Here is a 24,546-nt window from a genome sequence, read left to right as displayed (position 1 = left end):
TATGGTTGGATTAGTTCACATTTAGGTGGCAGAGATATGAGAGTGAAATACCAAAGCTCCTTGGGGTCACTCCATTCAAATGCCAAAGAAACTGTGACCAACTAGACAGCAAAAAGAACACTCTTTTGCCCTCCTTATCTGGCAGCAGTAGTAAAGGAAAAAGCAGAAATGACAATAGCAAAGGAAGAAGAGGTTTCATAAATTAATCCCCAAACATTCTTACCCCAAAAGAAATGTATGCACCTAAGACACTTCCAGCAATGGTAGAGAACCCAGCGCTCATGATCGCGTGGAGTTCAGACTTGGTGACATACGGTAAATATGGTCGGACCAGCAGTGGAGACTCCGTCTGGAAACAAAAAGTGATCAGATTAAACGTTCCCTTACGAGGACATGCTAATTTACTCAAAATTCCATTATCTACAGCAGTATTTCTAAGAGTGGACTTCAGACCAACTCTTTCAGCTTGACTCAGGAACTCGTTTGACATGCAAATTCTCAAAGTTACTGAATCAGAAACTCTGGGGCTGGGTTCAGCAGTGGTGTTTTAACAAGGCTTCCTGGTGGTTCCGATGTGTGCTCATGTTTGAGAACCCACACCATCATTGTCTGGGTCTTTTGGACTCCAGGGCAGTGCGCATACAGAGTCATGTGTGAAGTTTGCAAGGCCAATTCACATAAGGCTCTCACCTAGCCTAGGATTGGACTGTGATGGCTTAGTACTCTTTTCTAGGGTTCGAGCACTATGGGCCAAGTAACTGCTCAGTGGCCTGGCCTTGGGAACTGTGATTCCCAAACCTCTGTGACTTTCTATCTTCCAGCTTCATCTCAACAGACCCTAAACCTCTTTGCTGTTACTATAGGGAAACAAGACACAAGTATGAAAAAATACCAGCAATAACATATACTGGTGCCCACAGGCCCATTCCTAATTGAGAATCAGAGACCCCTCTCTTCCCCTTGCATGGAAAGGAATCAATTAGAGTGTAGTTGTAAAGGCTTGAGTCCCATTAAGGAGGGCAGGTGGCCTGCAGCATGGGCTCTCCATAAATAATAGCTGTACTTTTAGAATATTAAGTATCAAATTGAGCACCACAGAAGCATGTGTGCAATTTTACAATTTTCCCCTCATTATTTCTAATTGTGCTATGAGATTGAGTGTGTTGAGCTTCAATTTATGGACCAAATAGAAACTCAGTACATGAGCCCTCTTACCCTGCAGGTAGGAGTAATCAACTCAAGATGGTGCCCTAATTAGTCCTGAGAGATTTTATGGCTATAATTATAACAATTTCAACTCCTGGGCAAAGAAGTATGGGCCCCACTCTAAAGACTTTGCTCCAGGCTAGTAAGCTGGGCTTACCAATCAGAAGTCTCAGCCTGCCTGGAGCAGTTGTATAAGCCTACTGATCTGGAGCCATGTGTTTTTCTGGGTGACTTGATTTTTGCTTTGAGTTCAATTTCTTTGCACAGCCGTGCTAGCAAGTATTCACAGTTGGTTTCCTTGGTGTGTGATTCCATTCTGCCTGAAGCCATATATCCTGAATGATGAGGATGATTATTACCATTTCTTACTTATCTACCCCTTAGGAATGCTGCCATCTTGAGGGACAGAACTTGGCAATATACTTCTTTGCTTAAATGGACTTCGGGCAAAAGAGCATCTATCGGGACTTCCCTGGTGGTGCAGTGGATAAGACTCCATGCTCCCAATGCAGGGGGCCCAGGTTCGATCCCTGGTCAGGGAACTAGATCCCACATGCATGTTGCAACTAAGAGTTTGCATGCTGCAACTAAGATTTTACATGCCACAACTAAGGAGCCCACGTGTCACAACTAAGGAGCTGGTGAGCCGCAACTAAGGAGGCCTCCTGCAGCAACTAAGACCCAGTGCAACCAAATAAATAAGTAAATAAATAAATATTTTTTTAAAAGAGCATTTATCCACGTGATGGATAAGGAAGGTGAAAATACTTTTGCTCATCAGCATTTTTCTTCAGGCTCAGCAAAGAGACTGTTCAGATAAGTTGAGAATGAGCTTTATATGGCTGCATGGTGTTGGTGGAAAGCCTTTTTGGTCTCTTTCGTTGCCACAAGCATTATACTACAGAGGGTGAAGCTGCCTGTTACATGTTTGCAGCTTCAAGATAAATGGTGAACTCCATTTGAGTGGATGAGCTGCTAGCCTCTGACGGGTGGGCCAGAAACCTCAACAATTCAGTTAATTCAGAAAGGACTTATTAAGAATCTATACATGAGAAGCCCTATGCTTTGATAAAATGATTTAATCTTTCTTCCTCTCCATAAATTTTCAAGGACCCAAATTCCACACTAGTGCATTGACACTCTTAGAAGGGCTCTCTCTCTCTCTCTCTCTCTCTCTCTCTCTCTTTCTCTCTCCTTGGAATCTGGACATTGCCAATATTGAGGGTTCATTATCTTGACACTCTTCCCCCTACACTAAAAGAAATAACACCATCATATTTTTTTATTTCTCTTTCTGGAAAGAGTATCCATTTTAGCAAGTGTTTTGTTTTTTGATATTACAACTTACCTGTCCAACAAATATATTGCCAGCAGCAACTACAGATTCAACAGGAGATGTTCCCATAGTCACTAGCATTACCCATCCAACCTAAAAGGCAAAAAAGGATAAAGTCTGTAAAGAACTATTTGTATACACAGAACTTCAAAGTAGGGATAAAAATCTTTAAACTGGAGGAAAATACTGAGGCCTTCAACAATTGTACTAAACTTGAGTATACCTTATATAGTCCATAGTGCAGGCTGATCAAATCCTATTTGAGTGGTAAGTCTGAGTCATTGCATATACTTTGAACACTATACAATATCTATTGAAATGTTTATTTCATACCAGTAAAGTTTTTTGAATGTCTATTGTTTACAAGTAATAAGTTGTAATAATTGCTAAGTCATGGCAGTCTTCACAGCATTCCAGGCACTGTTTTAAGCCATTGTTCTGAGTAATGCATTTAATCCTCACAATAAGCCTTTGAGGGAGGTCCTATAATTAGGCCCATTTTACAGAAGAGGAAACCAAGGCACAGAGCAGTTTAGTTGTTCTGTCAAAGTTTGCCCAGCTAATAAGTAATGGGATGTAGTTGAGGTTTGGCCTTTTCTACTTAACTCTCAAACAAACATGGTTGATGGTCCCAATTTGTAGTGGTTCTTCCAACCAGAGACTGTGGTGCCCACCTCAGAATGGGGACTTCCTGGTGCATCCTCTCTCCTTCCTTCCTGCTTCAATGTGGACACAGGAATGCTGAATGTTTAAACTGACAATTAGAAAACTATGTACTCTGGTGCTCTTGCTGAAACTTTTAATTCTGTTGGTATTCTGGCTCTCTCTCTCCTTTTCTTTTTTAAAATAAATAAATTTTATTTATTTACAGGGATCAAAAGAGAGCTGTGTCTGTGCCCAAGCCCTGTATACACTGCCTTGCTCTCATGTGCATTCATACTAGCTTACAAATTTCTGAGTTTTGTGATCTAACATGATGTAGGACTGACAGCTGCTGGGGCAGCAGAACTGAGGTTAACTTTTCAGACCTAAAAAAAAAAAATTTGTGTGCTTACAAAAATCCCTCAGGAGAAAAGATCAGCTTCCCCTTCTTGCTTTGATTCTCTAGTAACTCCTAGACCAGGAGGGTCCACTTTTGTTATCACCTGAGGATAAGCAGTGACTGTGTAAGCCTTGGGCAGATAGCCAAGACGAAGGGACAATCAGGTCCCCATCTCTTGGAGTCAATTATTTGGCTAACGGAATAACTGCTTCATGAAGATGCTCAGTGTGTTGCAAGTCACAGACCTATTAGAAGTCCTGGAGATAAAATTCCCTCTGTGGACCCATGTAGGATTTTTGGGTTTAAATCTAATAACTTGGGGTGGGCGTGGATCTTGGTACGAAGGGAAAGGTACTTTGGAAAAACCCAGATAAGAGGTATTCAAGACTTTGTCCCTGCAATAATCAGCTCTACACCGGTTACCCACTGCCTTCTAGTCCTGGTACCTTTTTAATGATCCACTGCATCAATCCAAGGTAGTACAGCATGGACATCACAGTGCTGAAGAAAACCACGATGGGCAGGACCTGAGGGTGGTGGAGTGTAAGAGCGGTCACGGGTTAACATTGGCCCCAGCAGTATTAGTAGCTTTCAGATCAGTCTCCTTTCTGCCTCCTTTTCCCCCTCTGAAATGTCATCAAAATACTGGAAACTCCTCTTGAACTAAACAACGTTTTTAACAGGCAACTTCCCCATCTACAGTCTCTTACTCTAATTTGTTGATAAGTTTGAGTCTATTTCATAGGAAACTTAACTTAAAAAAAATCCTGCTATGATGAGCTTTTCTTACTTTAGCTTCTAAGGGAAGGAATGACATTTTGGGGGGAATTTGTAATAATTAGATCAAGAAACTGAAAGCCACTGGTTGTTCTGATATTAAACAGACATGGGCTTCACTACTTATTAGCAAAGTAACCTGGGTCACGATTAAGTGTGAGCTACCTCAGATCCTTATTCACAGTAGTGACACAGTAGGTGCTTAAACAATGCCTTGTATAAAGCAAGCATTCGTGGATTTAGCTTTTAGAATAATAACTATTTTACCTATAGATTTTTGAATCACTATACAAAGATTAAACTCTGGAAACTAGTTTACTTCTGTGTTAACAAAGGTTGTCTTTTTCTAGATCCGATTTTCCTGATGCTCTTTGGATGCCTTCAGTGCAGCCTGTGTGTCTACAGGGAACAGTTTCTTCCCTGCATAGACCACACAGGGCTGTGGTCTGGGTCCCTCCCCACCCCTACTCCACTGTTCCCCTTCCCCTCTGTTCCCAGCTAAATGGCCAGGGACAAGCTGCCACCAAAGACACAGAATGGCCAAGGACAATTTGTACAGGATCTGATTTAGAAAAATCTATTAATAATATGTATTAAAAGATGTTTTGTGCCATTATTCAGAGCTTGCTCACTTATGTGATTTTATTGACTTTAATGGGCAGGCAGAGCCTTCCTGAAAGCTTCAAGGAGTTAAAGGGGCTCATCTCCCCAATGTTCCCACAGGATTCTGCTTTGACAGAAAGGATGGAGGCTACTGCCCTGGGGGCAGAAGGTGGGGGGAGGTCTGAAGACACTGGTGCAGTCTGGGCAGCAAGTTCCTCCTTCTCCGTGATATTATTTTTTGTAATTCTGGATTCAATTCATGACAGGAGCATATTTCTATCTCAATTTGTAAACATTTGACCTTTCAGAGATGGCTTAGTTATCTCAGCACCAAAGTATCAAATCAGCAGTTTAAAAAAAGATTCAGCGTAGCAGTTGGCCTAACCGATGCCGAGGTAATTTGGAGGTAAATTTGGAGTCCCCGAGTGAGAAAACAATGGAGAAGTGTAGGAACAATACCACACCACAAAAAAGAAACTGAAGGAAAAGCCAAAGGCATCTTTCTGACTCATCCACAAGGATTTGCAGGGACTTCCCAGAGGAAGGTGAGCTTCCTCGGGCTGGGGGAGGCCTGGGAGAGAATCGATTAGGCCTGAGCATGGGGCCAAGTTGCCTTTCGCCTGTAAAATAACGTCCCTCCTTTGGCTGGGAGGAGGCCCAGCTTGCAGGCCTGCCGAGGTGAAGGCTGTGTTGAAGGAGAGAGGGGAAAGGTTAAGCAAGGGGATGGCTCTGGAAGAACAGAGCTTGATGTGAGTGACCAGCTGTCCCTGTTTGTCTGGGATTAAGGAGTTTTCCTGACTGCAGGGCTGTCACTGAGCTTGGACTGGGGAGGCATTAGCAGCCATATGTCTATTCATTGCCAGGGACCTAATGATCTTTTCCCTGAAATCTCAGATACTATTACCCCGTATGATCTTTTTTAAATTAATTAATTAATTAATTAATTTTTGGCTGCGTTGGGTCCTGTTGCTGTGCACGGGCTTTCTCTAGTTGCAGGGAGAGGGGTCTACTCTTCGTTGCGGTGTGTGGGCTTCTCATTACGGTCGCTTCTCTTGTTGCAGAGCACGGGCTCCAGGTGTGTGGGCTTCAGTAGTTGTGGCGCACAGGCTTAGTTGCTCTGCGGCATGTGGGATCTTCCCGGACAAGGGCTCGAACCCGTGTCCGCTGCACTGGCAGGCGGATTCTTAACCACTGCGCCACCAGGGAAGTCCCCCCCATATGATCTTTCATAACTATCTCAGCAAATGCTACAAGACATCCAAAAGTACAGGCATACCTTGTTTTATTGTACTTTGCTTTATGGCGCTTCTTGGGGGTTGTGTTTTTTACAAACTGAAGGATTTTGGTAAACCTTCGTTGAGCAAGTCTATAGGCGCCATTTTTCCAACAGCGTTTGCTCACTTTGTGTCTCTGGGTCACATTTCAGTAATTCTCACAATATTTCAAACTTCTTCATTATTATTATATTTGTTATGGTGATCAGTGATCTTTGATGTTACTATTGTAATTGTTTTGGCATTTTTTTAGCAGTAAAGTATTTTTTAATTAAGGTATGTACTTTTTTTAGACATACTGCTATTGCACACTTACTAGACTACAGTAGAGTATAAACATAACTTATATGAGCTGGGAAACCAAAAAATTTTTGACTGGCTTTACTGCGGTATTAATTTTATTCCGGTGGTCTGGAACCGAACTGGCAGTATCTCTGAGGTATGCCTGTGTTTCAGTATTCCTGACTTCCTCTAGATGTTTCCCTTAATGTTACTGTAAAAAAATAAAATGTTTTCAGTCCACTGACTTCAGGTAAAGGAGAAAGCCCAGTGATGGGCTGTGTCCCTATGACATGCCTGGCAGGTATATGCTTGGGTTCTGATCAGTTAGGTTCTATCTGAACATCTACAAAGACTGAGAAGTTACAGAAAGGGAAATGTCTACATAGAAAAAAAGTGTTTGGCTTTACCTTAAATGCAAAAAAGTGGTCTTCATATTTCTCACCAAAGACAAATGAGGCGCCATCATTAGTGTACTCCAGGAACGTCTGAGTTAATGAAAGGAAAAGAGCAGATCATTACAAGCACTAAAGAGGTAGTTACCATCCACAGGACCTACGGCTCTGCAGAGGGTGGGGACTCAGAAAACTTGTGGGATAGACTTGGAGAGTTAATTTTGTCAACTTTCCCCCTCCAGTGGATGGCCTGGAAGTATGTCTTTGAACTATAACTGCATACAGGTTTCCTGGCGTTTCTGACATTCACTCTGACTCTAGGGTGCTAAAGAATAAGCTGGGTGTGGTAACTTGCTCCAGAAGCCACAGATGGTACATGGGAGGTACTGGTTACCACTAGATGCAAAGAAGCCTGTTTCTCTGTTGGGGGAAACATCTTAGAAGAGTGACACCCCTCAGGCGGGATGAAGGGGTCAAATGGGATTGAGGAGTGATGTAGTGGATGGTATGGGTAAGAGACAACCAGAATATTAACAAACTACACGGATTAACATAAACAAAGTTATTTGTCTAATTCATGCTATGGAATTAAAATTTGGGTCAACTAATGCAGACAAATAAAGCTATTACTGACATGTCTTGAGGGTTATATTCAAATGTTAAAAGCACTATAAAAGCAAGGCATTCTTTTGAACCAAATTTACCTGAACTTGTTTCCCCAGCCAATCAAAAGCCGTAAATCCAGGTTCTGTCCTTAGTATCAAAAGCCCAAGAAGAAACTGTAACCCAATACCCCAAAAGACAGGCCTCCAGTAAACCTATACAGAAATAGGAAGAGATATAGGTTATTAGAAAATGAATGCTGAACTCAGCATAAATGCCCAGAGGATCACTATTTCCTTGGAAGCTTCTCAGATGTGGCCCGTGATCCACCTTCTTTCGGAGGCCAAAGCAGTGTGAGCAGAGAATCCCTCCATAGAATTATACCTAAAAATCTCAGGGTTGTGCTTGCTCTTCATAAACCTGAGATTAAGCCTTCAGTCCCAGGAGTGTATGTAACCATTTTGTCAAGATAAAATCACTTAGACACAAAGAGTAGTCTTAGAAGGACCATTAAAAGAGGAAGAATCTGGCCTTCCCGGTCATGCTGTAAATGTTAGATACGTATAATTATTTCCCCATTTGGAAAAATGGAAAGGCCGAACATGACTTCTCTGTGTATCCAAGGTTTGTTGATTTGACAATTTGTAAGTGAATTAAGTGAAATTCCACCCTGTTGAGGGGCTCTCATTTCACAGTAAAAGGAACCAATTAACTCTAATGCAGACCCAGGGAGTGCAGTGGTAATGGACAATCAAGTGCTTTCATTTTTGGAGTAGAGATGAGTGGCCTGCAAAGAACTATGGGATTGGAGGCACAGAAAATAGCAGAGATGGTCACCTGCACAGGGCAAAGAATTTGGATTGTATCAGGTGGCTTTGGTTTTGATTAATGCTCTTTTCTTGGATCAACCTTTCAGCCAGTAAAGTCTTCCAGAGTTTGCCATTATGAAGCATATGTGAAAGTTTTGATATTTCAGAATTCTTGCCCATTTATTGGGTTACAGGCTGACAGAACAGGGGTGAGAATTGAATTCTATGTGAACAAAACTGCTTAAGTACAAATTTTTGGAGTAAAATAGCCTCAATGGCAAATACAAATTTGATAAACTGCAGAATCTCATGGTAGAATATTAGATTATTTGTTGGTCTGGGGAAATCTGAATCAAAAAGGATGAGTTTTCTTTGTATGTGTGTTTGATGGGGGGGGAAGGGGGTACATGAGTAGAAATCGGACTTGACAGGAGAGAGTATCTCACTGGTTGAGCAACTGGAAAATTACTGAGAATGAAAAATGAGAGAGCAACGGTACTATTAACGTTCAGGAAAAGGGCACCTTAGCCACTTAAATATCATAGCAAGGTAAGAAAAATATTGAATTACAGTTCAACTCTCTCATACTCATTATTTTGAGCAATTTACACATGAGGAAAAAAACGAGGAAAAAAGACCAAGAAATGATCGATTTCATGCTTACTTTGGTTGGGTGCTTGGAAAATAGAAATGTCAGTGTAATGTACATTACGAGTCCACCGAAGGACACCAGCTGCTGTTGGCCCAATTTGGCGGTGTCGAAGACCAGCCAGAGAATAACTCCCAGGATCAGGCAGCCCCAAATCACCCTAAGAGAACAAAGAAAGAGGCTTTGGCATCATTTGCTGTGCTAACTTTAAAATCTTAAACAGGCTTCAACTAACAAACAAAAAATATTGAGTAACACACCCTGGCACCAGGAAATTATGCTTCTAGAAATTGCAAGAGACACTTTTTGGGTGTAGCTATAAAGGCACATAGTCAAAAAATGAAGCAATGTGTCCACAACACTTGGGTCCTTTGCCAGTTCAAGGATATGTAAAGGGGTCAGAGAGGAGAAACGATGCTTGGAGAGGAAGTCTGGTGATTTCTTTGCGAGAGCTGCTGGGCGTCTTCATTTTGGGAGATGGGGGAAGCGTTACCTTCTTCTCTTCAAGGGAGAGCTTGAAATGTGTCCTCTGCATTGGAGACCTCACCCAAGCCTCAGAGAGCTAAGTCAGGCTTTAGCCTGGGTTCTGACTCCTTGGGGAATCTAGTGGGCATCCGATAGCACTGAATCAGTGGATGGCAGAGCCAGGGAGGGTTGCTCTGTTGGGATTGTACAACCCTGGTTTATTAGGCAAAAAATGTGTGAACTTTCCTGGTAGATTCCATGTGGGCCACACTGGGGAGAATGGGTTCTGGGTCCTACCCTGTAGGGCCACCTGGAGAGAGAGGAGGTCCCAAAGAGAGAGAGGCTGAAAGAAAAGCCCTGAATGGTCACTTGCAGGACAGGGGGTCCTATAAGAGAGAGTTGGCTTTGCTAATTCACAGACCTTTCCTCCCAAAGAGTCCAGATTCATGCCCAGAGCAGAAAGCCACCTGTCTAAGTCAGAACCATCCCAACTTCTGGACAACATTTTATCATTTAGTGGCACTTGAAATTAAGACATTTTGTAGGGACATTTGAGCACATCTTGCCTTATCTAGGCCTTGATGTCCTGCTTGTAAAATGAAGGTATTTTTTAACAGATTATTCCCTAGGTTGTTTCTAGCTTTAATATCCCATAAATGAGGAAGCAATTTCAGAACAAATCTATGGAACAGTGTTGGAAAAGACTAACATCACTCTCAACCTCAGTAAGAGAACTAAGTGCATTTACCACTTCAGCCAGAACCAGTGGCTGTCCAGAAGCCTTTGGCCAGGAGAGAGGAACTGAGCGACTTGAGAGTCATATTTGGCCATGAAGTGATCCCAGATCACAAAGAAGATGGCAACCACCGTGATCACGAAAAGAGGAAGGGCTCTGTGAAAGTTCAGCACACAGGCCGCAATCACCAGAGCCAGGTAACCTGTCGGAAGCAAATGCAGACAGTGAACATCACCAAATCAGCTGGAGACCAGCCGCCAGCATTTATCTGGCTCAGCCAATGGCAGGTTCAATCAGGAAACCATTGAACGCAGGGGTGCTCTTGATATAGCTATAGGCACCTCTGATTATAAGGACTAAATTTTGGGTTTTTAAAAAAATTTTAAAGTCTCACCAAGAATGCTAGGAGGACAGGGTGCTAGGTTTTTTTTCTCAAAGAACCTTCTGAATTCTTGAATCTTGTTGCTTGATCATTGGGGCTCTTTCTTAGTACTACTTTTTCTGATATTCAGACTTAGCAGGTGAGCTTCTGTCAGAGAAAGGCCAGGCACTAAAGCAACTACTGGCAAAAAGATATTGAGTCTTCTAGTTTGTAGCCCAGATTTGCCTGAGCTTGAGTAGGAAAATCTCTGAGTGTCACAACAACAATCCCTAAGTGCCACAGCATCTCTAAAGGAAAGAGGTGGGGCGATGACCAAGGTGATGGCTTTTGAAGATGATATTCTAGGGTAAGAACAACACAGTTTTCCATTAAAGGTCAGCAAACAAGTCTTTGTTTCCAAGTTAAGTTTGGCCTACCACTTGTTTTTGTAGGTGGCAAGGACAGTTGTATTTGTATATTTGTATTTTTATTCTACAAATAAAGTCGCCCTGGCACGCAGCCACACCATCTGCTTACTTTGTACTACAATGGCATAGCTGTGTGGTTTTGAGTATGGTCTGCAAAATACTCTCTGAGCCGGTACAAAGAAAGCTTTCAATCTTGCTTACTCCCTGTTCTAGCTGTGTGAGCACCGGGAAACTACAGACCTCCGGGGGTGGGCAGCAGTCTTGCATAAATGTCTGTGGGCTTGGGTGGGAGGGTTCACATTTTATAGACAGGAGTGTTCTTTGAAGTGGGCCCTGGAGCCCTTTGTTTGGAGGGAGTCAAAACAGGACACCTGCTCATCTGTGAAGACAGTCTGGTCCTGCTTTCAGGTAAGAGGAGTGGGCTACATGACCCTAGGCTCCTTTTTGTGTTGTGTTCATATAAAGCATTGATTGATTACTTATATCACCCCTTCAATTAGGTTTCTGCCTTGTGATTATCACCATGTTTTCCAGTTACCTGAATTTGCAATATACAGCCCTCAAATCCATACCACAATAACAAGGTGAGAGTAGGTGACCTAAAAAATCAGCTGCTGGCTGCATAAACAGGACAGGGAAGCTATCTACATGGGCTTCTTAAGTTGAGACCCACCACTCAGGGGCATCCTGGTTAAATTCTCTCCTCTCTGGATGATTCAGGGAAGTCAAGGGGAAGGGAAAGATTTATTTGTTTTCTACAGAAAACTAATATTTGAGGGATTCTGAAAAAGAGACATTGGTATTCCATCCCCTTTTGTTATTTACCTGCTATTAAAATGCCCCAGGTCGTGGACTTAAGGATTGTTCGGTGTTCCCTACAAAAATCACAAACTGTACCATACTTCCTTTCCAGGCACCTGTAACAACACAAAAGCAAGAAGGCAGACAGAGGTAAATACCACATACATGACATAACCTGGCATGCTAAAGCTAGATAAGGCTTTGTAAATCAAGCAGGCAAACACATTCATGAAGTATGTGTCCTACAAAATAGAAATAAGAAACTCATTTCATTTTAGACTAAAATCAGCCATGGCTTGCTAACCTTTGCTGAATGGATGTGCCAAAGCCCCGAGGAATTACAGAGATGCAGAAAACATGCTCCTGGAAATAAAGCAGGGGACAGGATAGCTAACCAAAAGCTGAGAATAAACCATAGGACGAGAGTGTTTCTTACTGTGCTAGGAGGGCCTCCATTAGCTTGTAAGCTCTCATGTAAATGTTGACTTAAAAAAAAAAAATCCAATGGGGACTTCCTTGGTGGCACAGTGGTTAAGAATCTGCCTGCCAATGCAGGGGACACGGGTTCAAGCCCTAGTCCGGGAAGATCCCACATGCTTCGGAGCAACTAAGTCCGTGCACCACAGCTACTGAGCCTGCGCTCTAGAGCCCGTGAGCCACAACTACTGAGCCCGCATGCCACAACTACTGAAGCCCTCGCTCCTAGAGCCCATGCTCCGCAGCAAAAGAAGCCACTGCAACGAAGAGTAGCCCCCGCTCGCTGCAACTAGAGGAAGCCCATGTGCAGCATCGCAGACCCAATGCAGCACCCCCCCAAAAATCCAATGAACTCTCATCCCTTCTGGTTCTCCCTTCTGGTTCCCAAAGTGTGAGCAAGCTGGAGATTCCCTGTCCTCAGTCACCACCCTGTTTAGTGGCAGGCTGACGGACTTCACAGGATGCTTACGTGTAAAGTAGAATTTCGCGGATTTGAGGGTCGTCAACCAATGGGTTGTCATTAGCTTTTTCAGAACGTTCTGGAATTGTTGGTGTCTTTGTTTCTGCCCAGAGCTTTGTTACAGGGCAGTGTGTGGTGTGTGGGCCACGTGTGCATCTGATCACTTCTTCTGGGGAGAATGTTGTCCACCAGTGAGGGATTCTGGAGAGGCCACAGGCCTGTACCCATAGCAACTGTCCTTCCTTCTCCTGGGTGCTCCCGGTTGCTCCCCCAGGCCCTCCACTTGCTCTGAAACCTGGCTTCCCTGCACATGTCTCTTTGCTCAGTGTGCCTTCATTCTCCCACTTGAGGCCAAATGGGAGGAATTCACTCACACATTTAATCATGACCACTTCCAGGCCACTGGACAGGGTTTCTAAAACAACCCCTTCTCCTATATAGAAGATTCTCAATCCCCAGGATCTCAAAGGACTCAGCCCCCCGCTGGGAGCTCCCGTCCCCTTGGTGAACACCTCCAGTTCCCTTCCCTCCAGCAGTCATGCCCCTGTGTCCAAATCTCAGCCCCCTTCACGTTTCAGGGCACAGCTCAAGCCCTTTGCTTCTACAAAGCCTTCTTGCATTTCGTCAAACAGAGGCATTCCTCTGCGACTTATTCCTACTGTCTCCTTTGATTGTATTTTGTTATGAAGCCTTAACTGACTGTAACTTCGTGGAGAATAGATGTCTGTGAGCCCAACACCAGCACCGTGGACATTAAGAGTGATTGGCAGGCCTTTGTCGAATTCTTAGCTAAATAAAGTGGTAGTGCGTATTGCTTTTCTGGAACAATAGTTTATAGCTGTGGGTTGGGACCCATTAGTGGGTTGCGAAGTCAGTCACACAGCGTATGATGATCATCCTTAAACAAAAGCATAGGACATCTCAGAGTGTATCATACATAGTGACGACAGGCATTATTTCATGAAAATTTTGTCTTATGTATGTGTGTGAATATGTGTACTGAGAATTAGAAACACTGTTCTAGAACATATTGAGGGAATATAAGTATAGTAAAGACTTAAATTTTTCATGGTCTAATTTAGGAAAGGCTGCTGATACATTATCCTCAGCTGTGGATATAGTGTTATAAAGTAGCATCGTTGGAGGGCAGCATGTAATAGGGCACATCCATCTACTTTAAGTTGAATTTATCAGATTTTTTAATTGCGAGGAATGTGTATAGTGCAATTTGACACTTCATAAAAGGAAGTACTGTAGCTAGAAATAGTCGCTTTGGCCATTTGGTTATCTAGGCTGAACAACTCCCAATCTTCTGGTGGTTGTTTTCCATCCATTAACACGGATGAAACCTGAGTACCTCTGACCACCCAAGAGAAGCTCTCAGGCCCCAGGATCAGAGATTCATAAAGTAAAACAAAGGATGAAACTAAGTTCAGGTTTCCAAGGTGGCAAATACTCTTGATGACGTATATGTGACAAGAGTTTTTGATCCTAATTCTGACCAAGTCTATCTTCTGATACATAAAAATAAAGTCCCTCAGAGACTTAGGAATTTACACCAAATTTAAATAGGAATTTAGAAAATTTACAGATACTTTCGTGTTATGATAGAGTACCAGACAATCTTGGACTGGGAATCAGAAGCTGAAATTTAAATTAGCTTTGTTCCACTAACCTTGGCTAAGTCACTTCTCTGAGCTTCATTTTTCTGATCCAAGAAATAAAAATAATAATTTGTCTCTCCTGCTAATGGGTGATAAGGGCTTGGAACATTATGATATGACAAGGTAAGAGCAAGTTTGTTGGGATTTAAAGTGAATTGGATTTTGAGAAATCAATTGCTTATTGACTGAACATTATGAAGATGAATTAACTACTTTTGTATAGACTGGAGCAATTAGTTGGCAATTCACAGCTTTAATTAGAAGATTGTCCTGGATATTGGGTTCCCAGGACATTAGCAGTTTGAATTTACCATGTTGATTATTCTAGAGCTCTATTAATTTTCCTGAAAATAGTGTTGGGTGGGTAGTAGGGAGGGGAGATTGGTGGTGACCATCTCTGATAAATCATAATTAATGTTAAAAATTAGATGAGAATTTAAAAAGTGTCAAAACCACTATGTTTAGGAGGTAAGTGTCGTTATTTTTATGGTTTAAACCTGTACCCTTTTTGATGCGTCTCTTGGTCATCCTCCTCATCTTCATCATTTCTTGGAGAATCCTGCTCAATGGTGACTTGCTCTTCACCCTCAAAATCAAACATTGGAACAGAGATGGAATGATGAGAATCCTGAGCACAATGGACTCTGATCTCTTTTGCTCAGAATTTTGGCAAGGAAATTTTTCCAAAGGTCCTTTTAAATTATTATGCAAGATGATGGCTCCAATTATCTATGCGCAGACATTTTCCCCCTTGTCACAAAAAATCCAGGTTCATACATTTCTCCCTTTACTTCAGAAGGAGCCATTGCTATTTTCTCCATTTCTTCAGGGAGAGGGCTAATATCTCTGCTTTTAGTTCCTGTCTCTTCATTCAACTCCCGCTCTGTTTTCAGGCAAGTGCTAAATGAAGTTAATACCAGAGGCTGCACAAATCTTCCTTAATACTCTGCCAGCCCCACTTTCCAAAGGACTGAGACTAAGGCTGGTTTTATTTTCCTGGAAGCCCAAGGCTTGGTCTGCAGATATGAACAGTAGCTCAGCATCTTCAAGAGCTGTTAAACTACCCTTGGGAACTAGGGTTCTTCTATCAGTTGGGTTAAAGGGAAGTATTTCCCTTACTCAGCTAGCACTTGCTCTAACTGACTGAGTGAAGTATATACCTGGGCTATCTTTTTTTTTTTTTTTTTTTTTTGCGGTACGTGGGCCTCTCACTGTTGTGGCCTCTCCCGTTGCGGAGCACAGGCTCCGGATGCGCAGGCTCAGCGGCCATGGCTCACGGGCCCAGCCGCTCCGCGGCATGTGGGATCTTCCCAGACCAGGGCACAAACCCGTGTCCCCTGCCTCGGCAGGCGGACTCTCAACCACTGCGCCACTAGGGAAGCCCTGGGCTATCTTTTATGGACAATCTTTCTAGGTACTGTTTAGCTTTGAAATATCCATGACCCATCCTATTCTTGTGATGGTGGAGAGGATTTCCTGCGTCTCATCATTTTGCAATAATGTCTCAAACTGGTCCAGGTATTGTAAGCAAAGGCAAGGGAAGGCTGGGAGGAAGCTGGCAGATGTGGAACAGTTTTGAACACGCTCTAAGAGGTATAATGCCAAATCTCAGCTCTAGCTTTTTGTCAGATCCCATGAGACCTTCAATTCTCTTTACTTTAACACACCCCCCACCCGCCCCAAAAAAGAAATTAGTTATTAGCATGTCTCTGAGCTGAAAGGATCCTCAAAGATCATATAGTCCTTTGATACCAAACTCCCATTGTACTCCTGACTTAGGCTGCCTTCCTATTGTGGGCTGGGCCTCAGGTACAAGGAAGGTGATGGGATGATTGTAATAGAGACCAGCGGAGTCCAAGCTGTAGCTGCAAAGGTCAGGAGTACAGAGAAGCCTTTCTCATTTTTTCCCACCTAACACCAAGCTTGGCCAATAGTCAAAGTTTGGTAAATTTTTGATTTAAATGATCATAATTATTATTTTCTTAGAGTGAAATTGTCCCAAGTTGCCTACTATATGGAATGTCTAGCATTCCTATTGTTTTCTTTTTTGGTTTTTAACCCTTTCTCATCTTTAAAACAAAACAAAACAACATCAAAACCTTCTTGACACTACAACCACAGGACATCTACCCTCCCTCCTTCCCTTCACAGCCGAACCACTTGAAAGAATTGCCCTTACTTTTGGTGACGTTCCTTCACATCCTGCTCACTTTTCAAGCCACTGTGACCAGACGTCCACTGAAATGGCTTCTGCTAAGGTCACCTGCCAAGGTCACCTAAGGACCATTGTTGCCAAATCTAGTAGCTACTCCTCAGTCTTCATATTTCTGTTTACAATAATACCTAATTTTTTGTTTTTGACTTTTTTTTGGTGAAACAATTAAAAAAAAAGACTTTTAAGAGCAGTTTTATTTAGGTTCATAGCAAAATTGAGAGGAAGGTACAGAGATTTCCCATACTTCTCCGCCCGCCCCCAACCCCATGCAGCCTTCCCCATTATTGACTTCCTCACCAGAGTGGTACATTTGTTACAAATGATGAACCGACAAAGTCTGTAGTTTACATTAGGGCTCACTCTTGGTGTCCTATATTCTGTGGATTTGGACAAGTATTTAATAACATGTATCAACTGTCATAGTATCATACAGAGTGTTTTCACTGCCCTAAAACTCCTCTGTGCCTATTCACCCCTCCCTCCCATCTTGGCAGCCAGTGATCTTTTTACTGTCTCCACAGTTTACCTTTTCCAGAATGTCATATAGCTGGGACCATACGGTATGCAGCCTTTTCAGATTGCTTCTGTGACTTAGTAATACACATGTAATGCTCCCCCATGTCTTTTCATGTCTTGATAGCTCCTTTGTTTTTAGTGCTGAATAATATTTCATTGCCTGGATGGACCAAAGTTTATTTATCCATTCACCTATTGAAGGACATCTTGGTTGCTTCCAGGTTTTGGCAATTATGAATCAAGCTGCTATAAGCACCCATGTGCAGGTTTTTGTGTGAAAAGAAGTATTGTTTTCTCTTTTTTTGGTTGAAGACTACTTAGTGATATGAACACTTTTTAAAATATATTAAATGAAATAGACAATGACCCAATAATATGAAAGCATGATCCTAATATATGTGACACGTGCCTATTGATGTATATGTACTTGTATTAAAGTGAGCTATATTCTAATATGTTAGGCACTGATTTTTTTTTTTTTTGCTGGAACTACAGGTCATTAGGTCATTTATTGTCTTCCAAATTTTGCTGCAATAATATTTCAAATTTTCTACTTCAAATAAGTTATTCTTTTATCATGAGCAAACTCCCCCCAGAAAGCACCCAAAATTACTTTTTTAAGGGTGATATAGATGGGCAATTTGCTCCCTTTTTAGCAGAAGGCTGTCTTCAAATGAGATCCTTACACCTGTAACTTATGTAATATTGTACACCAACTCTACTTCATTAAAATTTTTTAAAATTAAAAATAAATCTATACTCAGTGAAAATATCCATCAAAAGGGAACACATAATAAAGATATTTTCAGGCAAACAAACAAAAAAAGTGAGATCTTACCCAGAATTCAATATATAAAAGAAATAAGAGGTGGCATTGTCACAGAGCACCTCGGCTTGCTGTGTACACTTAGATGTCGCTGAGGAACCGTAGGGTGTGATGCACACAGTTTTAGAACCATGTCTTAGAACGTCACTCTTTTCTGCCTCATTTACTTTAAAATTGAGATGTTATCTGCTGAAGCCAGTACTTTCAGCCTTGGGATGGAGTTTGGAATCTAATAGTAATAGTAATAGTGAAGTGTCAGAGCAAGCCTGGGTACTCTCCCCATCAGAGAACTCTGAGCACAGTTGTATAAACACAAAATCTTTGTTTGGGCATGTGTGTTTTCCTCATGACTCTGCCTTACACACTCAAATTACCATTTAACTCATTCCTCTGAGTACCAGCTGAGTGCCCTGCTTTCTGTCCCCATAGCTGTTGCACAGTAGTTAACATGGTGATAGATTCACTCACTGCTTTCTAGCCGTACCTGTTTGCCATTTTCTTGCTCTCTGTTTTGCACAACTCTACTCCTTAGTGAGTTGTCACTTCCTGATGTGTTCTGGTTTTCAAAGCAGTCATCATCATACTAGGAAAAAATACAGATCGCAAAAATAACATTTCAGAGCCACAAAACAAATGTCCTTTCAATGAATGATACCCAAAGACTTTTGAGGGATGGGATGGCAAAGATGAGGTGTTTAGATGAGTCAGCTGATTAAAGAAAGAACCAGGGAAGCTTGGCACATAAAGAAACACAGATGATTTTTAAAAATTTTGACAATTTACTGTCCGTAGAAGCCACATAAGGAAGAAGAAAATGATCTCAATCTAGAAATGTAAATCCTTTTGTTTTCTTTTATTTGGCTGCGTGGCTTGTGAGATCTTAGTTCTCTGACCAGGGATTTAACCTGTGCCCCTTGCAACAGAAACATGGAGTCCTAACCACTAGACCACCAGGGAAATCCCTAAATCTTTCCGTTTTCTAATATGATCTTACAGTACATATGGTGGCTGATACTAAAAATAAGTTTTAGTTGAAAATTTGGATCACATATTTCACTTATATTTTTTTCCTTAAAGATATGAATGCTTTAAGTACAAGACTAACAAATGCCTAAATGTTTTGCATTATTTCACTTCTTTGATTAAACATGTTCTTGATCAGTTTTCTGCTTCTGATCTTTCTTTCCTCCAGATCTGTCTATATTCCTTCTTCGTTACTCTTCCTCCATAATAAAGTAAGTCTCCTGGCCTGCGGAGTCAGTTGCACACTCCTTGGCGTGGTTCAGGGCTGCACGATCCTGCTCATTTATCTCACTCTGCTCCCCTTGCAGGCACCATGAAGGAACACCCAGCCAAACAGAACTACATGACTTTCTCCAAGCCCAGACTAAGTTCTCCTGCCCTGAGCTTGCCAGATTCTCTCTGCTATCCTGCAAAATTATAAAATATTAGCAGTTCCTTATATGACAAGATTTAAAGATAAAGCGTGGTTCAGCCAGTCCCGTGATGACCTGAGAAATGCATGTGTTGTACTGAAGGTCATTGTTTATATTTGAAACATGGATGATTTTGGTTTGTGTTGTTATGATAGATAAGATTGTTGTGGTCCAACTTGAGAAAGACAGAAAGGAACAAAGTTGCTGGGTCTAGGCCATGTAACTTTCTAATCAGCAGAGCTGAGATAAGCATGTTGGTTTCCAACCTCCTTTCCAACACATCACACAGACTTTCAAATTATAAAACAAAACAAAATATAGTAAACCATGGGCCAGATAATTTTATTCTTAGACGTTGGATCTATGAGATGTTAAAATGTGTTTTTTCAGTTGAAAGCATTCTCTGGTAGTAATGAGCAGAAGAAAAAAATGGCTTCTTTTGTGAGACCAATTTTATTTTTACTTTTTTTGATTTTACTTTAACAAACTGAGTAGGGTTTGCTCTTGGACGGGTATCCTGACCCCCTACCGCTTTTTCCAAATGTGACAAATACCTGGTTCATTTATCTTTTACCTATTTTGGGTGGGTCCAGTCTTTCTCCCATCTCAGCCCAACTAGACATTTTATATGGTGCTTCATTCCAAGTAAGGCAACAGATAGATAAACAGTGTCAGGTAGGTGCCTGTATCTTTTCAGGACATGTTCCCTGCTAGCCCTGTCGGCTGTGACCATGTCTCTGAAAAAGGAACAAGTGTATGAGTTTGATTTTAAATTTAGATCTCTGGCTGGCCCCACAGATCTAGGGAAAAAATGCAATTCCAACTTGTATAACATGTTCCATTTACTGAAACACAAGAGTGTATAAACGTGAATAAAGTCTAACTTCCTGCACACATATGATTTATGCATAAAAGTTTTGTGGCCAAACTGCTTGATTGTGTTACAAGTGCTCATACCTTACTTTAGCCCAGTTCCTTGCACATAACAGATACTAACGATTGTTTGTTGAATTAGTGAACCAAGGTGACTTTAACGGTGCATTACCTAGTGCAGTGTAGTACCTCTGGATACTTGGTATCAAAATATAGTGGTATGGGGTTTCCCTGGTGGCGCAGTGGTTAAGAATCTGCCTACCAATGCAGGGGGTACGGGTTCAAGCCCTTGTCCAGGGAAGATCCCACCTCCCACGGAGCAGCTAAGCCCGTGCGCCACAACTACTGAGCCTGCGCTCTAGAGCCCACGAGCCACAACTACTGAAGCCCATGCACCTAGAGCCCGTGCTCCACAACAAGAGAAGCCACCGCAATGAGAAGCCCGTGCATGGAAACGAAGAGTAGCCCCCGCTCGCCGCAACTAGAGAAAGCCCGTGAGCAGCAATGAAGACCCAATGCAGCCAAAAATAAATAAGTAAATAAATAAATTTAAAAAAAAACCCCCAAAAAATATAGCGGTATGTGGGGGACAATACATATAGTGTGGAAAGATGACAAAGTGTTGCTAATTGCTGAAGCTGGCTGATGGGCACTTAGGGACTCCTTTTACTATTCCTATTTTCATGGGTGCTGAAAATTTGCTTAATAAAAAATTAAAAATAAAACCCAGCAAGAGTTGGTGGAAAAACAGGACACAGATAACGGAGGGGGCTTGGTCCTTTAGGTCCCTAATTACACATGTGACCCTGGACAGGTCATATCTTCCTACCCCTCTGTCCACCCATCTAGACAACATACTTTCGACTTGGTGTTCTCATGGTCCCTTCCAGAATCCTGACATTTTCTGGTTCCAAGAACTTCAGCTTCTTGGTGCTGATTATTCCTGCCACCTGGTGGCAGAATCTGAGACTTCCTTGTGGAACAAGAGGGTGGAGCTGTCCTTTTTAAGATTAATGAAAGAGGAAGGGGGGAGGGTTGGCGTGGGGATGGGCATAAGCGGCAACAAGAGCACCTCTGGAAGTATTTGTAACATTAATGGGATTGTTTTACCCCTGCTAGATTACATGACTTGCCTTTTTTTTTTTTATTTATTTATTTTATTTATTTTTATTTTTGGCTGCGTTGGGTCTTCGTTGCGGTGCGCGGGTTTCTCATTGTGGTGGCTTCTCTTGTTGCGGAGCACTGGCTCTAGGCGCGCGGACTTCAGTAGTTGCGGCTCACGGGCTCAGTAGTTGTGGCTCGGGGGCTCTAGAGCACAGGCTTAGTAGTTGTGGCACGCGGGCTTAGTTGCTCTGCAGCCTGTGGGATCTTCCCGGACCAGGGCTCGAACCCTTGTCCCTTGCATTGGCAGGCGGGTTCTTAACCACTGTGCCACCAGGGAAGCCCCCATGCTTGGGCTTTTTAGTGTTTTCAGAAGAACAATATCTCCCAGCTGAGGATTTCCAATAGAAAAAATTGGGGTGTTTTGGGGTGTTAATTGGTGCCTGAAAAATGACCCTTAAAACACCTATATCTCTGCTTCTTTTTAAACTGGAGTCGTGGGAGCTATATAACAGGTGGCCCATAATTACTTCTTAGCCCATTGTTTCTTTCCATCTATTTAGCAATTCAGATTAATAGATGCCTTAGTACACTGGACTCCTATAACCATGACTGTATTCTGAGGTCACACCTGTCCACTGAATGGGTAACAACATTGTGGGTGTCGTGTATGAGTATTTCTAAGCAATTTATAGCACACCACTTTTTAAATTTTATTTTTATTTTTTATTAGTTTCTGCTTTATAACAAAGTGAATCAGTTATACATATACATCTGTTCCCATATCCCTTCCCTCTTGCGTCTCCCTCCCTCCCACCCTCCCTATTCCACCCCTCCAGGCGGTCACAAAGCACCAAGCTGATCTCCCTGTGCTATGCGGCTGCTTCCCACTATCTACCTACCTTATGTTTGGTACTGTATATATGTTCATGCCTCCCTCTCGCTTTGTCACAGCTTACCCTTCCCCCTCCCCATATCCCCAAGTCCATTCTCAAGTAGGTCTGTGTCTTTATTCCTGTTTTACCCCTAGGTTCTTCATGACATTTTCTTAAATTCCATATATATGTGTTAGCATACGGTATTTGTCTTTCTCTTTCTGACTTACTTCACTCTGTATGACAGACTCTAGGTCTATCCACCTCATTACAAATAGCTCAATTTCGTTTCTTTTTATGGCTGAGTAATATTCCATTGTATATATGTGCCACATCTTCTTTATCCATTCAACCGATGATGGACACTTAGGTTGTTTCCATCTCTGGGCTATTGTGAATAGAGCTGCAATGAACATTTTAGTACATGTCTCTTTTTGAATTATGGTTTTCTTAGGGTATATGCCTAGTAGTGGGATTGCTGGGTCGTATGGTAGTTCTATTTGTAGTTTTTTAAGGAACCTCCATACTGTTCTCCATAGTGGCTGTACCAATTCACATTCCCACCAGCAATAGCACACCACTTTTAATTCCTCTACTTAGTGTTAGTGGCTGAGTGTCCTAAGGAGATGATCTTGGACTGGGCTCCCTCTGGAGGCAGATCCTTGAGCCGGGAGTACACAGTGCCTGTTTTTTTTCCCTACCTGTCTTTTTTTTTTTTTTTTAAATAAATTTATTTATTTATGTATTTATTTCTGGCTGTGTTGGGTCTTCATTACTGGGTGTGGGCTTTCTCTGGTTGCGGCGAGTGGGGGCTACTCTTCGTTGCGGTGCACGGGCTTCTCATTGTGGTGGCTTCTCTTGTCGTGGAGCAGGGGCTCTAAGTGCATGGGTTTCCATAGTTGTGGCTCGTGGGCTCTAGAGCACAGGCTCAGTAGTTGTGGCGCACGGGCTTAGTTGTTCGGCGGCATGTGGGATCTTCCCAGACCAGGGCTTGAACCCGTGTCCCCTGCACTGGCAGGCAGATTCTTAACCACTGCACCACCAGGGAAGCCCCCTACCTGTCTTTCTGATCTTGCATTTCCATGCTGTTCGAGCAACTATAGATCTACAGTGGCTGTTCCAGGGGGTACAGGTGGACAGAGACCTTTTTAATTAATTTCTTTCTTTCATTCAGTTTCTAAACCATATAACTTCTAGAAAATAGAAGTTCTGAAAACTGAAATCACCCTCCCCCGCCATCTATTTGTGGACGGGGTCCCCTTCTATAGAATTTTAGCTGAACACATTGCCACCCAGAATGAAGGCTATGATTCTAGGCTTCCCTTTTAACTAGGTTCTGGCCAACGAAATGTAAATAGAAGTGGAGCCCTGAGTGGGACAGCTTGGGGTCGCTCCTTAAGAGATGGCTGGCAGGTCCTCTTTGTCCCTTCTGTCTTCTCCTCTGTCCTGCTGCCTGGTGTGTGGATGGTTCCAGCTGGGACATGAACACACGGGCCCCATCCTGGTGATGTCAAAATGGTGAACCGGGGGGCGGGGGGTTTGAGCCCCTGAAAACCTTGAGCTGTGCTACCACCTCCTGACTTACCTGCAGGAAACAAACTTCTCCCTTATTACTTTTGGTTTTTGCTTTTATGTGCACCTAGACTTACATAATATTTAGTAGGTACAAGACACATCCTGAAACCCTTTACAACGTTTTGTATCGGTATTTGATCCCGGACTTCCCTGGTGGTGCAGTGGTTAAGAATCCGTGGGAAAATCCCACATGCTGTGGAGCAACTAAGCCTGTGTGCCACAGCTACTGAGCCCGCCCACCCTAGAGTCCGTGCGCTGCAGCTACTGAGTCCACGTGCCACAACTACTGAAGCCCACGTGCCACAACTACTAAAGCCCATGTGCTCTAGGGCCCGAGTGCTGCAACTACTAAAGCCCGCGAGCCTAGAGCCCATGCTCCACAACAAGAGAAGCCACCACAATGAGAAGCCTGCGCACCACAACGAAGAGTAGCCCCTGCTCGATGCAACTAGAGAAAGCCCGCATGCAGCAACAAAGACCCCTCACAGCCAAAAAAAAAAAAAGAAAAAAAGAAATCTGATCCTAAGAGTCCTGTGAGGTGGGTACCAGGATGCCTTTTTATAGATGAGGAAACTAAGGCAAAGAGAAGATTACTTGACTCAGGTTGCACGACCAGAAGTAGATGAGATGGAATCTGAACTCAGACTGTCCAACTGCAGGCCATATTGTACTCATAGAGTTTGGCCCTTGGGCCAAGACCCTTTGGCCTTGGGAATGTCTAAAGTCATAGTAATGTATCTACAGATTGAATTCCCTTTCAATTA

General features: G+C 42.6%; 1 protein-coding gene across 1 annotated transcript in view; it reads right to left on the bottom strand.

The window, feature by feature from the left end:
* The window catches only part of SLC28A3 (solute carrier family 28 member 3), a gene marked incomplete at both ends in the record, with an annotated part of 58,140 nt that overhangs the window by 11,932 nt on the left and 21,662 nt on the right, over positions 1–24,546 (bottom strand). Inside the window, 10 exons of the mRNA XM_079705825.1 lie at positions 224–349; positions 2,555–2,635; positions 4,031–4,111; positions 6,928–7,005; positions 7,617–7,730; positions 8,989–9,133; positions 10,187–10,376; positions 11,789–11,880; positions 14,869–14,951; positions 18,407–18,505. Of these exons, the coding sequence (XP_079561951.1) occupies positions 224–349; positions 2,555–2,635; positions 4,031–4,111; positions 6,928–7,005; positions 7,617–7,730; positions 8,989–9,133; positions 10,187–10,376; positions 11,789–11,880; positions 14,869–14,951; positions 18,407–18,505 (1,089 nt within the window). The remainder of the gene's footprint in view (positions 1–223; positions 350–2,554; positions 2,636–4,030; positions 4,112–6,927; positions 7,006–7,616; positions 7,731–8,988; positions 9,134–10,186; positions 10,377–11,788; positions 11,881–14,868; positions 14,952–18,406; positions 18,506–24,546) is intronic.

Source organism: Hyperoodon ampullatus (genome assembly GCF_949752795.1).
Source record: "Hyperoodon ampullatus genome assembly, chromosome: 6".
Lineage (NCBI taxonomy): Eukaryota > Metazoa > Chordata > Mammalia > Artiodactyla > Ziphiidae > Hyperoodon > Hyperoodon ampullatus.
This window is presented reverse-complemented; position numbering and strand designations above follow the sequence as displayed.